Below are 23,221 nucleotides of genomic sequence, written 5' to 3' on the forward strand. Positions count from 1 at the left end.
TTTGTATAATAATTTGATAAATCAATATCCTGAGAGGATTTTCCAAAGATAGAACCATCTTTTCCAACATAGGTCATTTATATTAGATAAAAAATGATATCATAAAAATTTTCATTATTGTTGAGTTGAAATAATACATATAAACATAATTGGCCACAACATTTAGAATTAATTTCTTGAACTTGGAATGTTTGATAAACACCATTCTGTAAGAATTGTATTACTTCAACAGGTGGTGGCATACCATAACTATCAAAATAATATTTATCCTTACTATTATGAATACAAAACCAATGAGAACCATTCTGTGTGTCTAAATTCATAATAATATTCTTTGTATTCTTATTTATATGTGTTAATTCATCTCTCATACAAATAACCACATTATCAATTTTTAGTGTTTTACAATACTTAGCTAGTTCTATATTTGACGTTGTATTCTTTCCAAATTGTTTAAACCATTTATCCATTTATTTATGAGAAAGATACAATCCATTACCCCGTTTAGTTAGTTTAACACCCGCTTGAGCGATAGAGGAAAGCATATCTCCAACCAACAATCTAGCTTTATCAGGTAGACTTTCAAGTTTTTGAGCAAAATCTACAATTACACCACTTCCACTAATTTGTTTCTCCAACTCCTTGTTATGTCTTTCCAATTCTTTTTGAGCTTTTAGTTGTGCCTTCCTTTCGTTAGCAGTTTTTACCGCTGCTGAAATACCACCAGTCAATGCTCCCGCCGCACTTAAACCAGCAAATAAAGGAATTAGAAACGGGAGAAATCCTCCTCTTGACTCGTCTATTGAATATTTCTTTAACATAGGTTTCGTCATTTTAATTTTAAGTGATCCAACATCATTTAGTGTTTTTACTTGTGTGTGTGAGTAAAACATCAATTCTTACAGCTCCTTTTCTTTGAATTGTATTAACATTAATAATACAAGGCTTTTGATTTTGAATACAAGATGTTAATTTATTAAGATTGATTTGATTAACATATACCCCAACCATTTATTTATGAGAAAAAACCTATGTGATATTAATCATAACACCATTATCTGTATTAATCTGTAATTCTGTTTCCTCCAAAAGCAAACAATATGCATTAACCTCTTCACTCTCCCCTCTTTCAATGTATAGAGAAGTATCCACTCGATTAGACTTTATAGTTTCCTTTTGAGAACTCAGGTCAATTGCGTAGATTGTATAAAGTTTTTGAAACGCAACCATATCCAAAATAGGATCATTATTACCATTACTTTCACACACCTTTTGGTAGGACTTGTAGGCTTCCGCATAATCATTTTTTTCCCAATCAATTTCCAATCTATCTCGCGGATAAAATGTGCCATCAAGAGAAACCCGAAGTTGTTTCACCTTTGCATTATCACTCAGGGCATTATTCTTATTAGTACCGTCCTCTCCATCTGGTTTTTTAAAAATGAGCCAGAGGTATCGTGGCTTTCCTTGAAGAACACCTAAATTCCAAGTGTAGGTAGTGTGTTCCAGTTTAACGTGTTGACATCTTCTTTTAAGGTATGATACATTTAGCGGTTTCTTTGAGTTAAGTCTTCTATTTAACATCTCTTCCGTTTTAAGATTAGGAGTATATTCACTGATATACCAACACAAATCATTAATAACAAATTTATTATTTTCTCCAAAAGCATTTTCATCCCCAAAAAGCAATCTATTTACATTATCATTCCTTTGTAGTTGAAATCTAATTTTAAGCCCATACAAAACTTTATCATAATCACAAAATCCAAATATACCTTTCAGAGGTACTGCTACGGTAAAACTATTCTCAGCTTTTGCGTCATCATTATACATTGACTTCCTTTGACTATAACCAGGGTCTGCGTTTGTACCCGTTGACATATCAGGAATAAAACCCTCAACAGCTCCCTTACCCATTCTATCACTAAACGAATATAGTGTAAATTTCATCATTTCAGATGTAGCAGAGACATAATCAACCGCTTCAACCTCTTGTGTTCCAATATACAGGCGGACACTGTCAAACATTTTCCAGAAGAAATCATTTACGAGTGTAGCATTAGTATTATTCGCAGCCTTAGTGAATTTAAATTTACACAGCAAGAAACTATCAGCTATATTCAAGTAAGTTTGTTGATTATTTATTTCAAAACTTTTTGTTCCGTTTGAATTCCAGTCTGTTCCTGTTATAGCATTTACCTTAAAATAGTCTTCCTTTTTAGTGGAGTTTGAAATGATAATCGTATCATCCAAATCATAGATACTATCAATCGCTTCCATACTTGTATTTATATAGCATTAAAATTGTTGAAACCCTGACCCAAGTATTTTAATGATTTTTTGTCGTTCTTGTGAAGATAGTTGAGTTTTACCTTTTTTTATTTCTTTGATTGCTTGTAATTTATGAGACTCCTTTTGAGCATCTTTTATACTCTTTATAGCACCCGCAACGGAGCCCACGGCAGAAGCAGTTGAACCAATTAGGTCTTTATGTTTAAGGATGGTTGAACCAATACCCATTAGAGTATCAATTATCCCATCTCCTTTATTTCGAAATTGATGACCTACACCTCGTTGTCTCTTAGGTTTATAGTATCCTCTACCCACATACCTTGTATAGTCTGGTGAAAGGAACATGCCCTCCCCTGTAATTATTTTATATTTTCCCAACTCGTGTTTTCTCACAATAACCATTATTTATTTATTGAAAAACTTCACGTAGGTGAATTCTGATGGATATAATTTCATCATTAAAGGATATCATACGATTATCTTGGTCGGTTATCCTAAAATTTACTCTGTATATGGTTTTTCCTGACACAGGTAAATAGACAAGATTTTTTGGTTCCATATTAAATTTATAACCAATCGGGGTTGAGTATGCACTGAATGAAAATATTGTATTTGTTCTTATTCCATCGTTATAAGCACCATCAATCAAATCACAATGAATTAATACTGAATTTATACCGGAGGATATTTGGATAACATTATCACTGTAAAACGTCCCGTTATTTTCAATCTTTTTTGAAGAGAAACCCAATAGCTCTCTAAACGAATTTTCAATCGTGAAATCAACTTTATAATTATTTTTAAGTTTAATAGTTGATTTTGAAGTGTGTTTTTGAATATCTATTACAATATTTTTTGGTTCATCACCTTTTTCTTTCATAAGGCGAGAGACTTCTGAAGATATTTGAGAAATCTCGTAAGCTCCAGGTGAAACGGTTATAGTTTTATATCCACTTCCTGGATTATAACTAAACTTGTTGTTTTTCTCTGTGATATTAAACAAGGTATTATAAGTTTCCATTGACAATAAAGATGCCTCATATGAGGTAAGGGGGTCAAGTTGTAGTGGGTAAGGGAATGAAGCTGTGTAATCGCTCGTTGTGAAATTAAAACTAAGAATTGTGCTTCTCATCTTATTTAATATCTAATAAAATATCTTTGTATTGACATTTATTAATTATTTTCATATTCATCAACTGATCTAAAATGGCTGAGGATTCATTAAAACAATTGTTGTTTCCAGCCTTCTTACTACCTAACAACAATAATAGCCTATTAACTAATTGTGATGGGTCATTTGGAAGAAAACTAACACCCGAACCAAGCTTACTTAAAGCATCAATAATATGTTTCTCCTTCTCATTCTTCTTACTTTTACCAGCAACAGAAACTCCATAATCAAGTGCATTTAACAACTCAATATATACCCTATCTTCCTCTCTTTCCATATCAAGTGGTTCCTCAAAATATTTTGAACCGCTGAATCCGGGGTTTGTTAGAAGAAACATTAATCTTGGAGTTAATTTAACATTTGGTTGAGTAGAACTCAAGAACATCAATTCATCATTAAATATCAATACCTTTTCTTCCACAAGATGAAACACTGCTGGTTCTTCTGTTGGAATGAGACCTGCTCTGGTTTTTGAACCCGCCGAATATTCATTGTTTTGAAGAGCTTCCACAACATAATTAGGGGGTTGATTTACCTGCTCAAGTTTCCGAAATAATCCCTCGTCATCATATTCTAATTCACCAAGTTCTTGTTTTGTTATCTGACTAAAATCTTTGAGCATTTGAAGTTTTTTCGGAGTAAATTCTACCGTGGGAACTGTAGGTGATTGTTGAGTTTTCAAAAGTGGTTTAAAGAATTTCTCTTGTTTTCTTTCAAAGGCTTCTTCACCAGTTAGTTTCTGTCTCCGTTTCTTCTTTATCTCTTCCTGTTGTTTAACAACTTTTGAAACTAATTGTTGATGTTCCTTAAACTTTCTTTCTCTTTCTTCGGTATTCATTTTCTGTATTTATTTATTGAAAAATATCATTTAATGAATTGTAAAGGTCAATGGGAAAATTTTCCTTTTCTTCATCATTATAGTAAATGTGTTGAAATAAATCTTTTTCTTTAAATATTTCATCAAATTCTTTATTGGTATTAATACGAGTTGTTATTTCTTCTTCACTAATACTTGTATCTCTGCTTTTCATACGTTTGCGTTGAATCTCCTCATCGATATCAAAACCGAATGATAAAATCTTAACTCCATCACCACACAATTGTTTAATAATTTGTCTCATTCCTTCAGGATTAGTTTCTAAAATCCCAAGACCATTAGATTTTACTTTATTTAACTCACTCTTACAATGTGAATATTTTGTAGAACCAAGAGAGACCTCCTCAAATATTTGACCTTCGTTCCTCAATCGCATATGTTCCTCCATTGAAATGTAGTAATAATCTTTCCCTTCTACTTCTCCTGGTCGCTTTGCTCTGGTTGTAGTACTCACAAAACGAATCATAGGGTGTTTTTTAAAAAAACTTACAATCTTTTCATTTTTACTATTCAAGAGTTTAGATTTATGAAAGTTCTTTCCAGAAGCAGATTTACCCACAAGGTTAATAATAATTGTTGTCATTTATATATGTAATTATGTTTAAAATAAAAATACATCCTTTAATATCTCATCTTGTTTCACAACAATATATTTATATTTTCCAATCGTGTGTTTCATATAATTTTCAAATTCTTTTTTACTACATAACGTAGAGCAATTATCTCTCCAAAAATTATTTACATCTATTGAATTTAACTTAAATAAAATAAAAGTATTGGCATTGTTTCTTATTGAGCGTCGAGGGAGTTGAAAATATGACTGACTAAGATAAATACAATTACAAGAAGAATGTCTCCCTCTTGTATAGTAGCTGTCCATTACTGTTTGGTTTCTCTCATTAACACAATCATCAAAGATGACGAGGTTCTTTTTTGATTTATCTAAATCTTGAGGTGAAGGTATATCATCCGTATTATCACTGAGAATACAAGTTATGGGTTTTGGTTTCGATTTTGATTTCTGTGTATCACAAAATAATTGTATTATATCTTCAATATTATAATCATTTAGTTTGTTTTGAAGTTTAAATAAACCGATAATGTCTTCCTTTTTAAGACCTGCATTAAAACCCTGTGAGAGTAGTTGATACTCGGGTTGAAAACTAGACTTTGTAAAAATTATTAAATTATCATAATCTAAAAAATTAGGACCAAGGAGCATCTTTAAAAGTAAACAGGTTTTTCCACATCCGCTTGAACCAACTATTAGACATCTCAATGAATTTGGAATGTTTTTATGGTTATTAAATTTTATCTTATTTTCCCAAACGGGTAAAAAATCATTCATTTATATATTTGGAAAACAAGTCATCTAACTTTTTTTGAGCTATTTTAGAAACTCTATATTTTATCCTGAGTTCGGGTTTAATTTCAAAATAATTCATTATTTTATTTATATAGTATCTTGTATTAACATTTCCATTAAAATTATTTTGAATAATAAATATCATTAAACCCTTATACATTTCCTCAATACAAATAGTCTCTTCCCTTGAAAGAAATGGTGTATTATCATCACAATACTTAACATTCATCTCTCTTATTAATCTTGTAAAGTAATTCATTTTTGGTTCTAATTTAAAAGAGTTATATATTTTTTTATATTTCTTATTATCATTAATTAAAATTAAATCACAGAAAATACATTGTTTATATGAATCCTCATCATTAAGCCCCACTCTATCACAAGCCGGACAATTCTCTAATTTATCATATGGAGAGTCTGGAAATTCTAAATATCCTTCAGAACTTATCATATTTATGTGGTAAATTTTTACTTAAACTAAACGCAAGTTTATTCATTAATAAATACAATGTTTCAAAGCACAAAAGACAAATTTCAATCAATCTCTACTTCGGTGGAAGATATAGAAAAATATGTCAAAGATGTTAAATTGAACAAAGATAAATATGGAAATTTTTGGGTAAAACCAGTTATGGAAAATAACATGAGCCCCTCTATTTCATTTAAAGGAAGAGCTCTAACTATACCTGGAAAGACATCCATTAAAGTAAATCTAACAAAAGTTTCTCCTCTACTCCTGGCAATTTATTCAAAGCTTGAAAAAGTGATTGACCACGATACTTTGAAAAAGAATGATAAGACCATTAATAATTCTAGAGGAGACATTTGTATTTTCTTTAATAATCCAAAGGGTGTAGATCTAAGTAAAATGAATGATGTTAATATTTCTGGTGAAATGTCATTTCGTTCTATGATAGTTAGAGATTATTTAAAGATAACTTTTGATATAAAAATTGTAGAGATTGAATCTGTTAATGAAAGAAAGTATATAGATATTGATGGGAATATTTTTCTTGCTAATTAAATATGAGTCAATACAGCAGTGAAGATTTTACTATTTCATTGAACTCAGACGATAGTGATGATAGTATTTCATTGAACTTGGACGATGGTGATGATAGTATTTCATTGAACACAGATGATAGTTATGATACTAATAGTTTGTGCTCAAATGATAGTTATGAGAGTAGCTTTATTGATGACTCTGAGTATGATTCTGAGTATTCATGTGATAGTTATGACTTAGATGATTCTGAGTGAAAAAGTGTTTTAGTTTAAGCACAGCGATATATATAAAACGGAGCTGTAAAGCTCAAAAGTGTTTTATTTTAAGCACAGTGATATATATAAAACACCACGTTTTCTCACGCTATAAATATGGTTTATTGTGATACTTGCGAGAAGGAAGTAAAATATTATAAACAACATATTCTCACCGCAAAACATACATACAACATTTTAAACAAACTTTCCCCTCTTCCACCTGAAACAAAACACTGTTCTACATGTAATAAAAATATCCTCAAGAAAGGCTTCAAAATACATCTTAAAACAAATCTACATTTATCAAATTTTATCACAACTAAAAACTCTGATGGAGCATTCAAAGGACATATTAAAATAAGAGTCTTTAACTTCAAACCTCCTGAACCAGAGTCTATAGTTGATGCTGTAGAAATAGTTAAACCTGCTGTTCAAACGTTGATTGAAAAAACACTAAAGGAAATGAAACCACTTAAATTTTATATGGGAGTAAAATTAGAAATGACAAAGGATGAAGGAGTTATAGATGCACCATACATGAGAACTGAGCCACACTTTATATCTTCATATCAAGATTTTAAAACATCAGGAGTCTATGATGAACTTATTAAACAAGAGCAAGATGTGGATAATTCAATCGTAGGAAGTGGATTCAATATAGGAAAAATTATTTACATAGACATTCATATTCTTAAATCAGATCCTCTAAAAGCTTCTTCTTACATTGATTTACCCAGTGTTATCAAAAATAGAAAAGCAGTTATCAATATCAAAAATAAAGACAATAAATGTTTTCTCTGGTCTATTTTAGCACACTTACATCCTCCACATTTTCATGATGAAAGAGTATCTCATTATAAAAAATATGAGAATACATTAAATACGAAAGATCTAAAGTTTCCGATGACTTTAAATGATATTCCTAAATTTGAAAAGATGAATAATTTATCAGTTAATGTTTATGGTCTAACAGAAACAAACAACATTCAGGTTTTAAAGCTTTCTGACAATTGTAAACAAACTCATATTAATCTTCTATATTTTAATTCAGACGAAAATTCACATTATACATACATCAAAGATATTGCTAAATTAATAAAACCACAAGTCTGTAAGAGAACAAATAAAATATATATTTGTTTGCGTTGTCTTAACTTCTTCAATTCACAAGAAAGATTAGATAAACATTCAAATTATTGTGGCGAACATAAATCAACGGTAATCAATATGCCTAAAGAAGGCTCAAAGATCACATTCAAAGATGAAAATAAAAAGATCAAACATCCATTTGTTATATATGCTGATTTTGAAAGTATTTTAGAAAAAATTGATACTGCTTCTCAAGATCCAAAAGAATCATACACAAATAAATATCAAAAACATACTCCTTGTGGTTTTTGTTATTATATCAAATCATCCGTTGGTGATAAATATAACAAGTTAGAGATGTATAGAGGCTCAAATACCCCAGAGGAGTTTGTGAAACGACTAGAAAAAGACTGTGTTCGATTAACCAAGATAATGAGAGAAACCAATAAACCAATGTCCTTAACAAGTAAAGAAAAAAGGGAATTTATAAAAAACAATGTCTGTCATATTTGTGAGGAGAAAATTGGTAAAGGTCTAAAGGTTAGAGACCATTGTCATCTCACTGGTAAATATAGAGGTCCGGCTCATCAAAGTTGTAATATTAATTATCAACTCCCCTCTTTCATTCCTGTCTTTCTTCATAACAACGCTCATTATGATACACATCTATTTATCAAGGAACTCTCAAAGACTTCTGGAAGTATCTCAGCAATTCCAAACACGGATCAGAAATACATTTCATTCACAAAAACAATTCACACATCTCCTATTACTCATATCAGATTTCTTGATACATTTAAATTCATGGCAAGTCCATTGGTTAACTTGGTTCAAAATCTAAAAGAGTTTCCATGTCTTTCAGAGTATTTTTTAGATAAAGATTTTCTAACACAAAAGGGAATTTACCCCTATGACTATATGGACTCATTTGAGAGATTCAATGAAACACAACTTCCTTCAAAAGAAAATTTCTATAACAAATTAAATAATAGTCATATATCTGATAAAGATTATGTACACGCACAAAATGTTTGGGAAAAATATAACATCAAGAATGTTGGCGAGTATCACGATTTGTATCTCAAAACTGATGTGCTTTTATTGGCCGATGTATTTGAAGCCTTTAGATCTGTTTGTCGCACTGGATATGGATTGGATCCTGCTCACTACTACACAGCACCTGGATTGGCCTGGAGTGCGATGTTGAAAATGACAAAACAAGATTTGGATTTGATAACCGATGTTGATATGCTTTTGATGATTGAAAAGGCAAAAAGAGGTGGAATTTCACAAGTCTGCTCGAGTAGATACGCAAAAGCAAATAACAAATATCTTCCAAATTATGATCCAACGAAAGAGAGTTCTTACTTGATGTACTATGACGCGAACAACCTGTATGGCTGGGCAATGTCTCAGGCTCTTCCTTATGGAAAACTTAGATGGGTAAAGGAAAAAGACTACAAAAACGTTTTACAAGATGTATGTATCTCTACACAAAAAGAATTGGATGAAGAAAAAGTTGGTTATTATTTTGAAATTGATTTAAAATATCCAGAGGAACTCCATAACCTACACAAAGATCTCCCATTTGCTTGTGAGAAAGCAAGTCCAAAGAAAGAATGGTTGAGTGATTATCAACGATCGTTTGATATAGGTGAATCAACAGAAAAATTACTTACTACATTATATAACAAGAAAAATTATGTTCTACACCAAAGAAATTTGCGACAATATTTATCAAAAGGTCTAAGAGTAGAGAAGATCCATAGGGTTCTAAAGTTCAATCAAAGTCATTGGTTAAAGGGGTACATTGATTTTAATACACAAAGAAGAACAGAGTCAAAAACAGATTTTGAGAAAGACTTTTATAAATTGATGAATAATGCGGTCTTTGGTAAGACTATGGAGAATGTGAGGAAAAGACAAAATATCAGACTATCAACATCTTGGGAACAAGCATCAAAATTAATTAATAGACCGAGTTTTACTCGAGCTGAGGTCTTTACTGAGAACTTTTGTGCGATCCATTTGATTAAAGAGAGTATTGAAATGAACAAACCTATTTATATTGGAACAACAATTCTTGATTTATCAAAGTCATTAATGTATGATTACTTTTATAATAACTTGAGGAAGAAATATCAAAATGATGTTAATCTACTTTATATGGATACAGATAGTTTTATTTTGAAAATTAATACCAACGATGTTTATTCAGACATGAAAAGAGACATTAATATCTATGACACGAGTAATTACAGTCCAGAGAGTGAGTTGTTCTCTTCTAAAAATAAAAAGGTGATTGGAAAGTTCAAGGATGAATTAGGAGGAAATGTTATGAGTGAATTTGTGGGATTGAGGTCTAAGGCTTATGCTTATAAATACATTGTGAATAACGTCGAAAAGACTGATAAGAAGTTAAAAGGTGTAAAGAAAAATGTTATTAAAGAAACAATAAACTTTAAGGATTATTATAACTGTTTAACAACAAAGAAAGAAGAGTTTAGAAAGATTAATGGAATAAGAAGTTATAAACATAAATTATATTCAGAAGAGATGAATAAGAAAGCATTGGGGGCTTTTGATGATAAGAGGTTTATTTTAGAAAATGGAATTGATAGTCTCCCTTATGGTTATATAAGTATATAAGTGATAAGTTAAAAATGGGGTTAGGGATTTTAACGGGCTACCGCCGCCTTTTTACTATTATATAAATGATAGAACCAAGTACCAACCAGACTAAAGAGTGGAGGTGTAATCAACCTTGGTATATAAATGGTAAACATAACGAATGTGAAAAATATCAAATAGGTATAATTGAAAAGACAACTGGTAAAACAATTTACAAAACAAATAAGAGAATTAATTTAAATACCGGTGAATTGGGTAAAAAAGATGGAAATATTTTTGAGTGGACGGAAAACTTTGATGGTTGTCAGGAAAATATATACTTTAATTTAAAAATGGTATGTGGCACTGGAGGCGCTCAAACAAGAACATTGAGGGAGGTTTACCATTTTATCTTAGCTCAGTTAAAATATCTTAATAAAGAACCAAACTCAAACATATTTTTTGTTAATGTATTAGACGGTGAGGAGAGTTGTAGGAGAATTAAATTATTTCCCACACATAAACAAATATTTGTAGGGTCGTTGTTTGAGTGGGTCAAAGATGATTCACCAGATGATATTAAGAGTAAAAGGTTAAAAGGTCCATAAGGTCAGAAGGATCACAGGTTCACACAGAAGGACCATTGTTTAAGTGGTCTAATGAATAAGGATAACATGTCAAAAGGTTAGAAGGTTCGTAAAGAACAGGGTGAGAGAAATAGAGGTGTTTAGGGGCAATGAGGGAGGGAAAGAATTAATATGGAAGTGAATGGGTCAATGTTTGAGTGGGTCAAAGATTAATCTGCCAGATGATATGTAGAAGAAGGATGATAGGTCTATAAGAGAAAACAAATATTTGTAGTGTTTGAGTGGTCTAATGAACAACATTAAGGATAGGTACTACAGACAAAAGGTTCATAAAGATGAGGGTGGGAGAAATAGAGGTGTTTATGATTTTTGAAAAAGACAAGGGGGTAAATGACATTAGATAGGGATTTCCCATGTTAAACGGAGGTGTCCCAGAAGCAACATTATTACACTACTGGTGGGGGTGTGCAGGTGGGTAGACCCGCTGGGAGAGGTACACGTCGCGGCCCAGAAATTGTGCGAGGGCACCGGGAGATGAATCGGGGGAGTGAGACCCCAAATTGAAAAGCACCACAGTTTGGTCAATGGGAATTGGTTTTTAGAACCCATAGTGTAAGAGGGCCAATGGTTTGGCCGGAGAAAGACCCCGGGTAATGTAAAGTTGTTAAAGTCATTTAGGAAATAGTTAGGATTGATGAACCTGTCGCACCATACGCAGCCACTTACCTGAGGTGATGATGATGACTCCACACCTGTGTTTTCTTTGTTCTGTTGCAGGAAATGAGAATTGCTGTGAGGATTTGTGAGACGCATCACGACGTGGATGAGACATTGGGGTGATTCCATCTCTCCCTCCCTAGGAGGGACTGATGATGAATTGGTGATAGCAAATTATGATGTTGAGTTGGAGATGGCAAATTTTGATGAGAGTTGAAAATGGCAAATTTGATTGGTTAGGAGGGAGAGAAGACGAATCTGGTTTATGGGAGGAACGGGGAAGACAGTAGGGACGTTTGTTAATTTGTAAAATAGATGTTTATGGGTAGTGTTGTGTTTTGTGGATACAGTAAGGGGTAAGGGAGGGGCCATGTAGGTTACCTGGTGGGGGGGGGGGGGCGTACGGTAGGAGCGTACCTGTCTCACCTGGTTGCCATGTGCCCCCAGTGTGCATTACCTTACATTGCGTGCACTTTTGCGCCCTTACCACCTTACTCACTTGTCTTTTCTTTTGTCTCCCACCTCCGAGGATCTGGCTTTGGGGCAGAGAGAGAGGAGAGAGAGGTGCTGGCTCCGCAGTTGTGGGCCTGCACTTTCGCTGCTTGCTGCCTGGATCGATACACCATATGGACCGCAATTTTGGTGGCCACCCACAATGGACCGCAGTTCTTTTGCGGGCAAGCACCACCCGTTGATGGACCTATGGGTCAACGTGGCACCTATGCCATACAAGGTGAACCACTAATAGTTGGCCCCCTGACGGCCACAAATAGGAAATGGACGCGGTTGGCGCCTTTCTTTATTTTTGAAAGAAGTACGAAGGCCAAGTGCACCACACGAAGGCAAGACCAGCGGCAGAACATCGGCCGGCTGCGACACCACACCATGATCATTAAACATTTTATTGGTGCACCGGATGGTGCTGACTGTGTGATGGGGTGGTGCTTTTGGTGCTTGGAAGGGGTGCTCTGCACATTATTAAAGGCCGTAAGGCCACAGAGCACTCGTGGGTTGGTGTATCGATGCTGGCATGCGTGCTCTCTCTATGCATAACATCTGCATGTGTTCCTCCAAAAACAGGTCCTGGATCGTAGTGTAAATATCAGCGTAGTCTTGTAAATAATGCTCCCTACCGGCTGTATGTTTAGTTTGCGAATTCTTTCCGCGATTCGGTTATCCTGTGGGTGTGTTTCTGTGAGGAGAAGGGTGCAACGTCGCAGGGGGACATATTTACTCATTTGTGAACATCTGTAAAACTGTCGCACTCAGGGTAGAGTTAATAGTAGAGGGAACTACATCTGAGTGCCACACTAAAATAGGTAAAAATTTATCGGGTCGGGACGCCCCGAGGGTAGAGAAGGGTGCAATGTTGCGGATATGGGACTTGGCCTCCATATCCGCTTGTAAATATTCCCTTATTTCCCCAATACTCCCCAACTATCCCCAATCCCCCATTCCCTAGTCCCATTGTCTGTAAACAACACTCTGTAGAACCGACCTTCCCCTTCTTCCCCCATTAAATGTCGTGCCCAGGTCCACCGCATCTCACGTAGACAACTTTCGGACCTCTTGCTAGTTATTCTTAGTCTATGTCAGTTAAGGACTCGTTTCCATTAATTCTGACTCTTCGTTGCACCAGAATGTGATTGTATGGCACCAGTAGTGAGTTTAGGACCTCCCCATACCTCCTCCCATCTTCCCCATGAAACAACAACTACAACAACGGCGTGCGGGGAGTGTGCGTCCTCACACCGGCTTGGTTAGCCGCCATTGACCATGCGCTCCGACGGGGTTACCACGAAGGGGCTCACTGTCAGCTCCTCGTCAAGGGCGGAGCCCGGTAACCCCCCGCACCCAATAAGAAGGGCGGACCGATTCCATCTGGGGCGGAGCTAACGAGCCGAGGGCGTGTCACTCCCCGCCGGATATACGCAGCCACCTTCCGGACGTGACGTCAGATGCGCCTCAGCCACGAAGGAGAACCAGACGCCACCTCCGAGCGCTGTGAGACCTCCCGCATCTCTGGACCGGACCGGGTCGATTCTGTCCCTGAGCCAAGAGTGCACCTTGAGCCATCGACTACCCGCCTTCCTTGCCATCAATCCCCGTGTGAGTCAGTCTTGTCCCGTTTATCTGTCGTCTGTCGGGGCTAAGATAAGACCGTGTTTAAGTGCCCACCTTTCTATGCTGTCTCTCTTGTCTTTGTAATCTAACCTTCCGCAATATTATAACCTCCTCCGGAGGTCTTGAGAACCGTACCCCTGGTGTCGTGTCATTTTAATCCAGCCGTTGTGTCCTTTCCTTCATTGATTTAGCATAGCGCGACTTAGTCAACGTTCGAGTATAATCGGGTAACTTGTGCGAACACGGCGGTCATTCTGCTCGGCCCAGCATAACATCTTAATAAGTCGTGTCCGTAACAATATGTACATACGCTGATGCAAATGTTTACTTTTTAGGTTAGGTAAAAAGTAGATTTTTTCAAACTTATGTAACTCATAGATACGATTCCAGAATAAATGTCAAAACTATCTGTAAATGTCCATACAGGAAAATATCCATAAACCCAAGTCCGCCGGGCTCTCTTGGACTGGAGGTGGGTGGAAATTGGACTGCGTATAAATAAAGAGCTCATACTGCTCACTCAATCTACCTTTAAATAAGTTATTGGCTTGCAGAATGAAAGCACACCCTTTGGGGGAAATTGTACAACAGAAAATACATGAGATGCTGTGGCACCCTAATCACTATATAAGCAATAAAACATTGTTATGGATTGATATAAAGTACAAAAAATTGAACTTGTCACACAAGATTTCCTGTGGTGAACACACAAACAATGTCAAATGCTAAAATATTATATCAAGTTCCCACCTGTGAGGAAAATGGGGGTTTTGTGTAACTGGGGAGAACCTTGAGAACGACACTGCCACTGGCATCTCGAAGGCTGTTCTGCAGGCCCGATGGGTCCCCGGCCACCTCGTGCCCATTCACCTCTCTGATGACATCGCCCACGTGTAGCAAACCTTGACGGTCGATGGCACCACCTCGCAAAATGCGGGCGATCACTAGTTCACCACCGTCCACTCGGAATGTCACGCCCTGCGTACATTGATAGCATGCAGGTAAGACCCCCTAAAAATGTTTGGCTTTTCCTAATTTTCGTTTTGTTTACCTTACAAATACACCTGATTTTGTTTTTCATTTTTAATATCACAATATTACAAGGATAAGCTTTAAAGGAGAGTAATGCACATGCGGGATTGAAGCCCGAGCCTCTGTGGCTGTCAGAGACAGGAAAAATGTGATGCTTGGTACAAAGAGAGAAAAGCAATTGCCCTCAAACAAAAAACATTGAAGTAGAATATCCTGTAACATATCAGAGCTTTATTGTTCCAATTTGAAGTAGTTTACGCAAATAATTGACATTCATGCTTGTGAGAATGCCCGGTTATCCATTCTTCCATCAAATCTACCATTTGATCATTCAATCACAAACGATGACTTGTATTTCCTCCCTTTATTTCACGGTTACTTTAACAACTTTAAACTTATCCTTGATTGATTACACACACTGTTTTCAAAGCGTGCCAATTTGATTATTTCATGAATGTGATGAGGCACATCAGATTTGACAAATTCATATGCCCCGTTTCCTTCATGTAATACTATAAGCTTAAAGTTCTCTAGATTCAAACAGCAGAGAACTGACAGCTCGTTCATCCATGAAGAGGCCTTGCATGATAAAACCACATGGATAGAACTGCGGTGCATTGGGGCATCCCTTCTAGCAGTGATCCTTGTTGAATGAAATATAATGGCAACATATTGCCAGAGGGAATGACCTGAGGTACCGTGTGCCCCAATACACCCCAGTTTCCACAACTTATCTCCATATAGTTGAGGGAATCATGCAGTCAAGATTTTCTATTTCACATGGAGAGAGCATATTCTGAAAAAAGAATGTGTGGAGAAGTAGAGGAAAGTGGAAAGCATTGCAACCTAGTTGGATGTCAGTTTCAATGTGGATCATAGGAATACAGAGAAAGGTTAGACCAGCACTCGGTAGAGCGCACACCTCCGCCAGGCTGAACAGTTTAAGTTTTGTATGCCACTGATAGGCCGGATCTGGATTCGGACCTGAACCAAACTCTCATCAACTTGTTCTTGTCACATACCAATCTCATCCACCAAGTTTGGTCATAACTCATCCATAACGTTTTGTCATACCGTGCTATATATAGGTTTTAGCCCGATCTCTCAATGGTGAAGAATCACATAAAACTCATTAAAACTCTAGTATCCCAATCCAGATTCGGATCTCCACAAAGAATTAATTTAATTCTTCCTTGTCACAAAACCAACCTGTCCACCAAATTTCATCCGAATCCGTCCATTATATTGGGAAAGATGATAGGATTAGAGCCAACAAAATACAACTATAATCACACACACACACACACACACACACACACACACACACACACACACACACACACACACACACACACACACACACACACACACTTGGAACCATGCGAATCGCGGTTTTTAAATTAACGGGTGATAAAATGTGACCTGTTTCTCTATTCGCGGACGTGTTTTGCGAAAATTGCGGGAGGTTTTTTTCCCTACTCGTGGCCGTGTTCCACGAAATCGCGGGGTTTTTTCCCCTACTCGTGGCCGTGTTCCACGAAATTGTGGGGGTTTTTCCCCCCTACTCGTGGCCGTGTTCCACGAAATCGCGGGTTTTTTTCCCTACTCGTGGCCATGTTCCACGAAATTGTGGGGTTTTTTTCCCCCTACTCGTGGCCGTGTTCCACGAAATTGCGGGTTTTTTTCCCCTACTCGTGGCCGTGTTCCATGAAATTGCGGGGGTTTTTTCCCCTACTCGTGGCCGTGTTCCACGAAATTGCGGGGTTTTTTCCCCTACTTGTGGCCGTGTTCCACGAAATCACGGGTTTTTTCCCCTACTCCTGGCCGTGTTCCACGAAATTGCGGGGTTTTTTCCCCTACTCGTGGAGGTGTTCCACGAAATCGCGGGTTTTTTTCCCCTACTCGTGGCCGTGTTCCACGAAATTGCGGGGTTTTTTTCCTAATCGCGGCCGTGTTCCACGAAATCGTGGGTTTTTTTTTTCCTAATCGCGGCCGTGTTCCACGAAATCGTGGGGTTTTTTCCCCTACTCGTGGCCGTGTTCCACGAAATCGCGGGTTTTTTTCCCCTACTCGTGGCCGTGTTCCACGAAATTGCGGGGTTTTCCCCCTACTCGTGGCCATGTTCCACGAAATCGCGGGATTTTTCCCCTACTCGTGGCCGTGTTCCACGAAATCGCGGGTTTTTCCCCCGACTCGTGGCCGTGTTCCACGAAATTGCGGGTTTTTCCACCTACTCGTGGCCGTGTACCACAAAATTGCGGGGTTTTTTTTCCCTAATCGCGGCCGTGTTCCATGACATCGTGGGGTTTTTTTCCTAATCGCGGCCGTGTTCCACGAAATCGTGGGGTTTTTTCCCCTACTCGTGGCCGTGTTCCACGAAATCGCGGGTTTTTTCCCTTACTCCTGGCCGTGTTCCACGAAATCGCGGGTTTTTTCCCCTACTCGTGGCCGTGTTCCACAAAATTGCGGGGTTTTTTCCCCCTTCTCGTGGCCGTGTTCCACGAAATCGCGGGGTTTTTTCCCCTACTCGTGGCCGTGTTCCACGAAATCGTGGGTTTTTTTCCCCTACTCGTGGCCGTGTACCACGAAATTGAGGGGTTTTTTTTCCTAATCGCGGCCGTGTTCCATGACATCGTGGGGTTTTTTTCCTAATTGCGGCCGTGTTCCACGAAATCGTGGGGTTTTTTTCCTAATCGCGGCCGTGTTCCACGAAATTGCAGGGTTTTTTTCCTAATCGCGGCCGTGTTCCATGACATCGTGGGGTTTTTTTCCTAATCGCGGCCGTGTTCCACGAAATCGTGGGTTTTTTTTCCTAATCGCGGCCGCGTTCCACGAAATTGCGGGGTTTTTTTTCCTAATCGCGGCCGTGTTCCACGAAATCGTGGGGTTTTTTTCCTAATCGTGGCCGTGTTCCACGAAATCGTGGGGTTTTTTTCCTAAGCGCGGCCGTGTTCCACGAAATTGTGGTTTTTTTCCCCTAATCGCGGCCGTGTTCCACGAAATTGCGGTTTGTTTGTTTTTCCTATTCGCGGCCGTGTTCAGTGAATCGGCGTTTTTTTTCCCCCATTCACGGCCGTGTTCCATGAATTCGCTGTTTTTCAAGGGCATTGAAGCAGATTTTGCCTCGCCATTCGCGGTTTTGTCCTCTCTATTCGCGGATTTTCGCGACTTGGAAACCAACCCCCCCCCCCCCTCTTTTTCCATTAAAACAATGCCCTGCTATTAGTGGTGTCGCAATTCACAGCATTTTGCAGGAGCGTATCCCCCACAAATAGCGGGGTCCGAGGGTACACACACACACACACACACACACACACACACACACACATGAAGGTCGATACTTTGAGACCTGGGAGGGCTTCATTCCACCTTCTGAAACCCACATATGGAGATAACAACCAAGGACACACATACATACACATGATGATCAAAAGTGGGTTATTACAATATAAAAACAGCACATAATGTTAAGATACACTCACCACATGGTGATGCTGTATTCTTTGCAATTGGTGAACAACTGAACATGTCGTGTAATTAATAACAAAGATGGACATGACTGATATATCTGATGCTTATTCATTGTACATAACCCTCAGTGAAATGATTTAATCAGAGTGAATATTAGAGGCTTTTCAGAGCGAATATTAAATAAAATCACGGAGAATAACTGGGTTGTCAAATTTAGCAATGGTTAGTCTCGGATAATGGTGAGAGCGTCCGCCCTAGGTCCCGGAGGAGGTCGGTGACTCAATTCGGATCCTGGACGAGTCATATCATTGACTTTAAAAATGGTAATTGCTGCTTCTTCGCTTGATGCTCAGCATTTAGAGGGGATAGAGCATGGACAAACAACATAGGTTGGCATCCTTGGGGAGGAATAAATTAATCTTGAATTGCCCTGCTGAGGAAATAGAGAAAAGGGACATCAGAAATACATACCTAGGGTGTTCACCAAAGGCTGTTTGTCAGAAGTCAAGTCTAACGTTGTTTCATGGATGTCTGCCGTAGTCAACAAGCCTTCACTCCAGGAGCGAACTGCGGTGTTAGTGAAATATCTGGCACAATAGCATGTGTACAGCCCCCTCCACTTGTTGTGGTTGTAGTTGAGACCCTTCCCCAATTGTAAACATTCTGGTTGTACCTTACCCTCCAATTTATATTTTAATTTCACCTGGATCAATATGCATATATTATGTATTTTATTTTCGGGTCTTACCCCCATTCCTCAAGGGGTAAGGGGCCAATTTTAAATGTGCCCATAACGGCTAATGAGTCGCGGGTACCCCAGCACGTATGGAAATCTTGGAGGACATCGGTCAAGCCGTTTTAGATTCCATAAGGTTCATACATACACATACTTAGACACATACATACACATACTTAGACACATACATACACATACTTAGACACATACATACACATACTTAGACACATACATACACATACTTAGACACATACATACACATACTTAGACACATACATACACATACTTAGACACATACATACACATACTTAGACACATACATACACATGCTTAGACACATACATACACATACTTAGACACATACATACACATACTTAGACACATACATACACATACTTAGACACATACATACACATACTTAGACACATACATACACATACTTAGACACATACATACACATACTTAGACACATACATACACATACTTAGACACATACATACACATACTTAGACACATACATACACATACTTAGACACATACATACACATACTTAGACACATACATACACATACTTAGACACATACATACACATACTTAGACACATACATACACATACTTAGACACATACATACACATACTTAGACACATACATACACATACTTAGACACATACATACACATACTTAGACACATACATACACATACTTAGACACATACATACACATACTTAGACACATACATACACATACTTAGACACATACATACACATACTTAGACACATACATACACATACTTAGACACATACATACACATACTTAGACACATACATACACATACTTAGACACATACATACACATACTTAGACACATACATACACATACTTAGACACATACATACACATACTTAGACACATACATACACATACTTAGACACATACATACACATACTTAGACACATACATACACATACTTAGACACATACATACACATACTTAGACACATACATACACATACTGAATCCATACATTGGATTGGCGCATTTTAACATGATGTGTGATATGATGTGTGTTGCAGCTCCACCATGACCCCCTAGACTCACAAAAATCACCATGATTAATCATGACATCTGATATAAATCTCTCAATCTTATGAGAATATTTTTTGTGAGGCACTGTCCAAATACCTCTTTGTAAAATATACTGAAGGAACTACATTAACAAAGCAGGTGCAAGAAGGCAGAACAGCTGGCTTATGCTCCGCAATACAGGGTTCTTCGAAAGTGCAGAATTATAAGGATATTTATTTTACAATTTCATTATAATATTTATTACTAGCAGAAGTACCCGGCATTTCCCGGCGGGGGAGGGGAGGGGAACGGGGGGGGGGGGGGAGCGAGCCCCTTGGCAAAGCGAGCGATTTTTTTTTTCATAGCGTCATAGCGTTCATAGCGTCATAGCGTTTCATAGCGTCATAGCGATTTTTTTTTTCATAGCGTCATAGCGTCATAGCGTTCATATCGTTCATAGCGTCATAGTGTTCATAGCGTTTCATAGCGTCATAGCGATTTTTTTTTTCATAGCATCATAGCGGTCATCGCGTCATATCGTTCATAGCGTCATAACGTTTCATAGCGTCATAGCGATTTTTTTTTTCATAGCGCCATAGCGTTCATAGCGTCATATCGTTCATGGCGTCATAGCGTCATCACGTGATCGCTCTGAGCGAATCAGCGCCCACCTGCTCTGATTCCGTTGATTCCGTGCGCTGAAATGCGCTGAGGTAAATATGAATAAAAAATATGGATCGTCAAATATTTTGAGTTCGGCCATGTTCGTCCCAGGCTCAATGGCCATGTCTATGCCAAATATCAAGCACGTAAGCCTCTCCGTTTAGGAGTCTATCGGTAACATTACACACACACACACACACACACACACACACACACACACACACACACACACACACACACACACACACACAAACTGTGTTTTATATATATAGATAATAATTGCTCAAACTGTGAGTCACTCACATATACATCCACACATCAATTATTGTATGTCGGTTTCTTTAAAGCTTTCTTAACATTGACGCATCCATTTTAGTACATTCGTTTCCGATTTCATCCTTTTGATCTTCCATTAGTTCCATAGTTTTTTTGTTTTTTTTTGTATACTGAATCGAGGCTCGTGAAAGAGCTAACATTTATTTCACAAACAAATCAACCAGACAAACAAAATATATAAAAAGAGGGAGCGGAAGACAAGATGGGGAGAGAAGGGGAAGCACACAAACACAACATTTGAGAGCAGGGAGAAGTGTGGGAGGGAGAGGGCTTGGGGGGAGGAGGCATGGGAAGGGGGGGGTGGGGGGGGGGGGAGAAGTATAAAACACAAGGAGACCAAGGACTTCCAGGACAGAAGTTGGTATTTCAAAGAACGCCCTGCGTTTCTTGTACATAGTCTTGTGTTATAAACCACTGATTTCAGGCGTTCCCAAAGAAAAACGTTGAGTGCCTAAAAAATAAAATTAAAAACCTTTCCTATGATTGCAGAGTTTTGAAACACCCTGTACTTTGGTGGGAATGAATGAGATCGCAGTGGAAGTGGAATCCAATATGCCATCAGTAATCAAACCGAGATCCAGACAGATCATACTTCCTTTACATGAGCAAACGATTCCATCACTGAAACGTTCTGGAGCCCTTTACACAGCCCTCATAGACCACGTTCTAAATCAACTCATACATGTACAGGTTCAGTGAACCGAAAAATATATTAATCCCTACACGTAATAATAGTTGAGCCTGAATTATATGCATTCAACTTGGAGTGGATGACCTTGTGCATAGCACATAAAACAAATCGTTATTTATTAACAACAAAAACACACGTGGGTGTGAAATTTGAACAATTCACCGATATAACTTTATTCAACAAGGATGCTTTTCATTTGACCAAAATAAACGGCAATAAAGAATTGTCATTCTTCCACATGAACATTCAAAAAACTAGAACAGCACTCGGTAGAGCGCATACCCCCGCTGGGCCCAATAGTTGATGTTTTGTATCAACTTATAGGCCGGATCTGGATCCGGACCTGAACCAAAATTGAATTGATTGTTCTCGTCACCAAACCAACTCAAATTTGTCATAATCCTTCCAAAACGTTTTGAAATATCATGGTAAATAAAGTTTTGGCATTATCTCTCAATGGTGAAGAATAGTTTAAAAATTAAATAATTATTGTATGTGTATCCGGATTCGGATCTTCACTAAAGTCAAATAGATTTGGCCTTGTCACACACCCAACCTGTCCACCAAGTTTGGTCATTATCCGTCCAAAACCTTTTGACATATCGTGCAATATATCGTTTTTGGCCCGATTGCTCAATGGTGAAGAATCATTTCAGAATTTAAAAAAATTCTTGTATGCATATCCGGATTCGGATCTTCATCAAAATCGAATCAATTCATCCTTGTCACACACCCAACCTGTCCAGGAAGTTTAGTCCGAATCTGTCCATAATTCTTTGAGATATCCTGCTCACAGACAAACAGAACAAGCATTACGCTTAGGTCTCCCATCGGTGAAGTGATGGGAGTTGACAAAGTGGAAGACGCAAGGCGGCCATATTGGATTTTGACGTGGCGACCCAATTTTCAATAGCGTTCTTCCTCATGCGTAGATACACCCACACACCAGATTAGAAGTTAGTAGTTCGTTTATTTTTCAAGATATTTCGCTCACAAGGTTCAGACATATATATGGTGGCGGCCCCCTTGGATTTTGACGTGGCGACCCAATTTTCAATAGCGTTCGTCCTTATGCCTAGATACACCCACACACCAGATTAGAAGTTGGGACTTCGCTTATTTTTCAAGATAT

The 23,221-nt window shown here is 37.6% G+C and overlaps 1 protein-coding gene across 4 annotated transcripts in view; it reads right to left on the reverse strand.

Moving 5' to 3' along the window:
• LOC137429354 (protein PALS2-like) overlaps positions 1 to 23,221 on the reverse strand; it is a 729,474-nt gene that overhangs the window by 420,751 nt on the left and 285,502 nt on the right. For all 4 annotated transcript variants that reach the window (XM_078779703.1, XM_078779704.1, XM_078779705.1 and 1 more), the window contains exon 4: positions 14,847 to 15,074. In XM_078779703.1, the coding sequence (XP_078635829.1) occupies positions 14,847 to 15,074 (228 nt within the window). The remainder of the gene's footprint in view (positions 1 to 14,846; positions 15,075 to 23,221) is intronic.

The sequence above is a fragment of the Myxine glutinosa genome, chromosome 6 (genome assembly GCF_964187855.1).
Source record: "Myxine glutinosa chromosome 6, kmMyxGlut1.1, whole genome shotgun sequence".
Classification (NCBI taxonomy): domain Eukaryota; kingdom Metazoa; phylum Chordata; class Myxini; order Myxiniformes; family Myxinidae; genus Myxine; species Myxine glutinosa.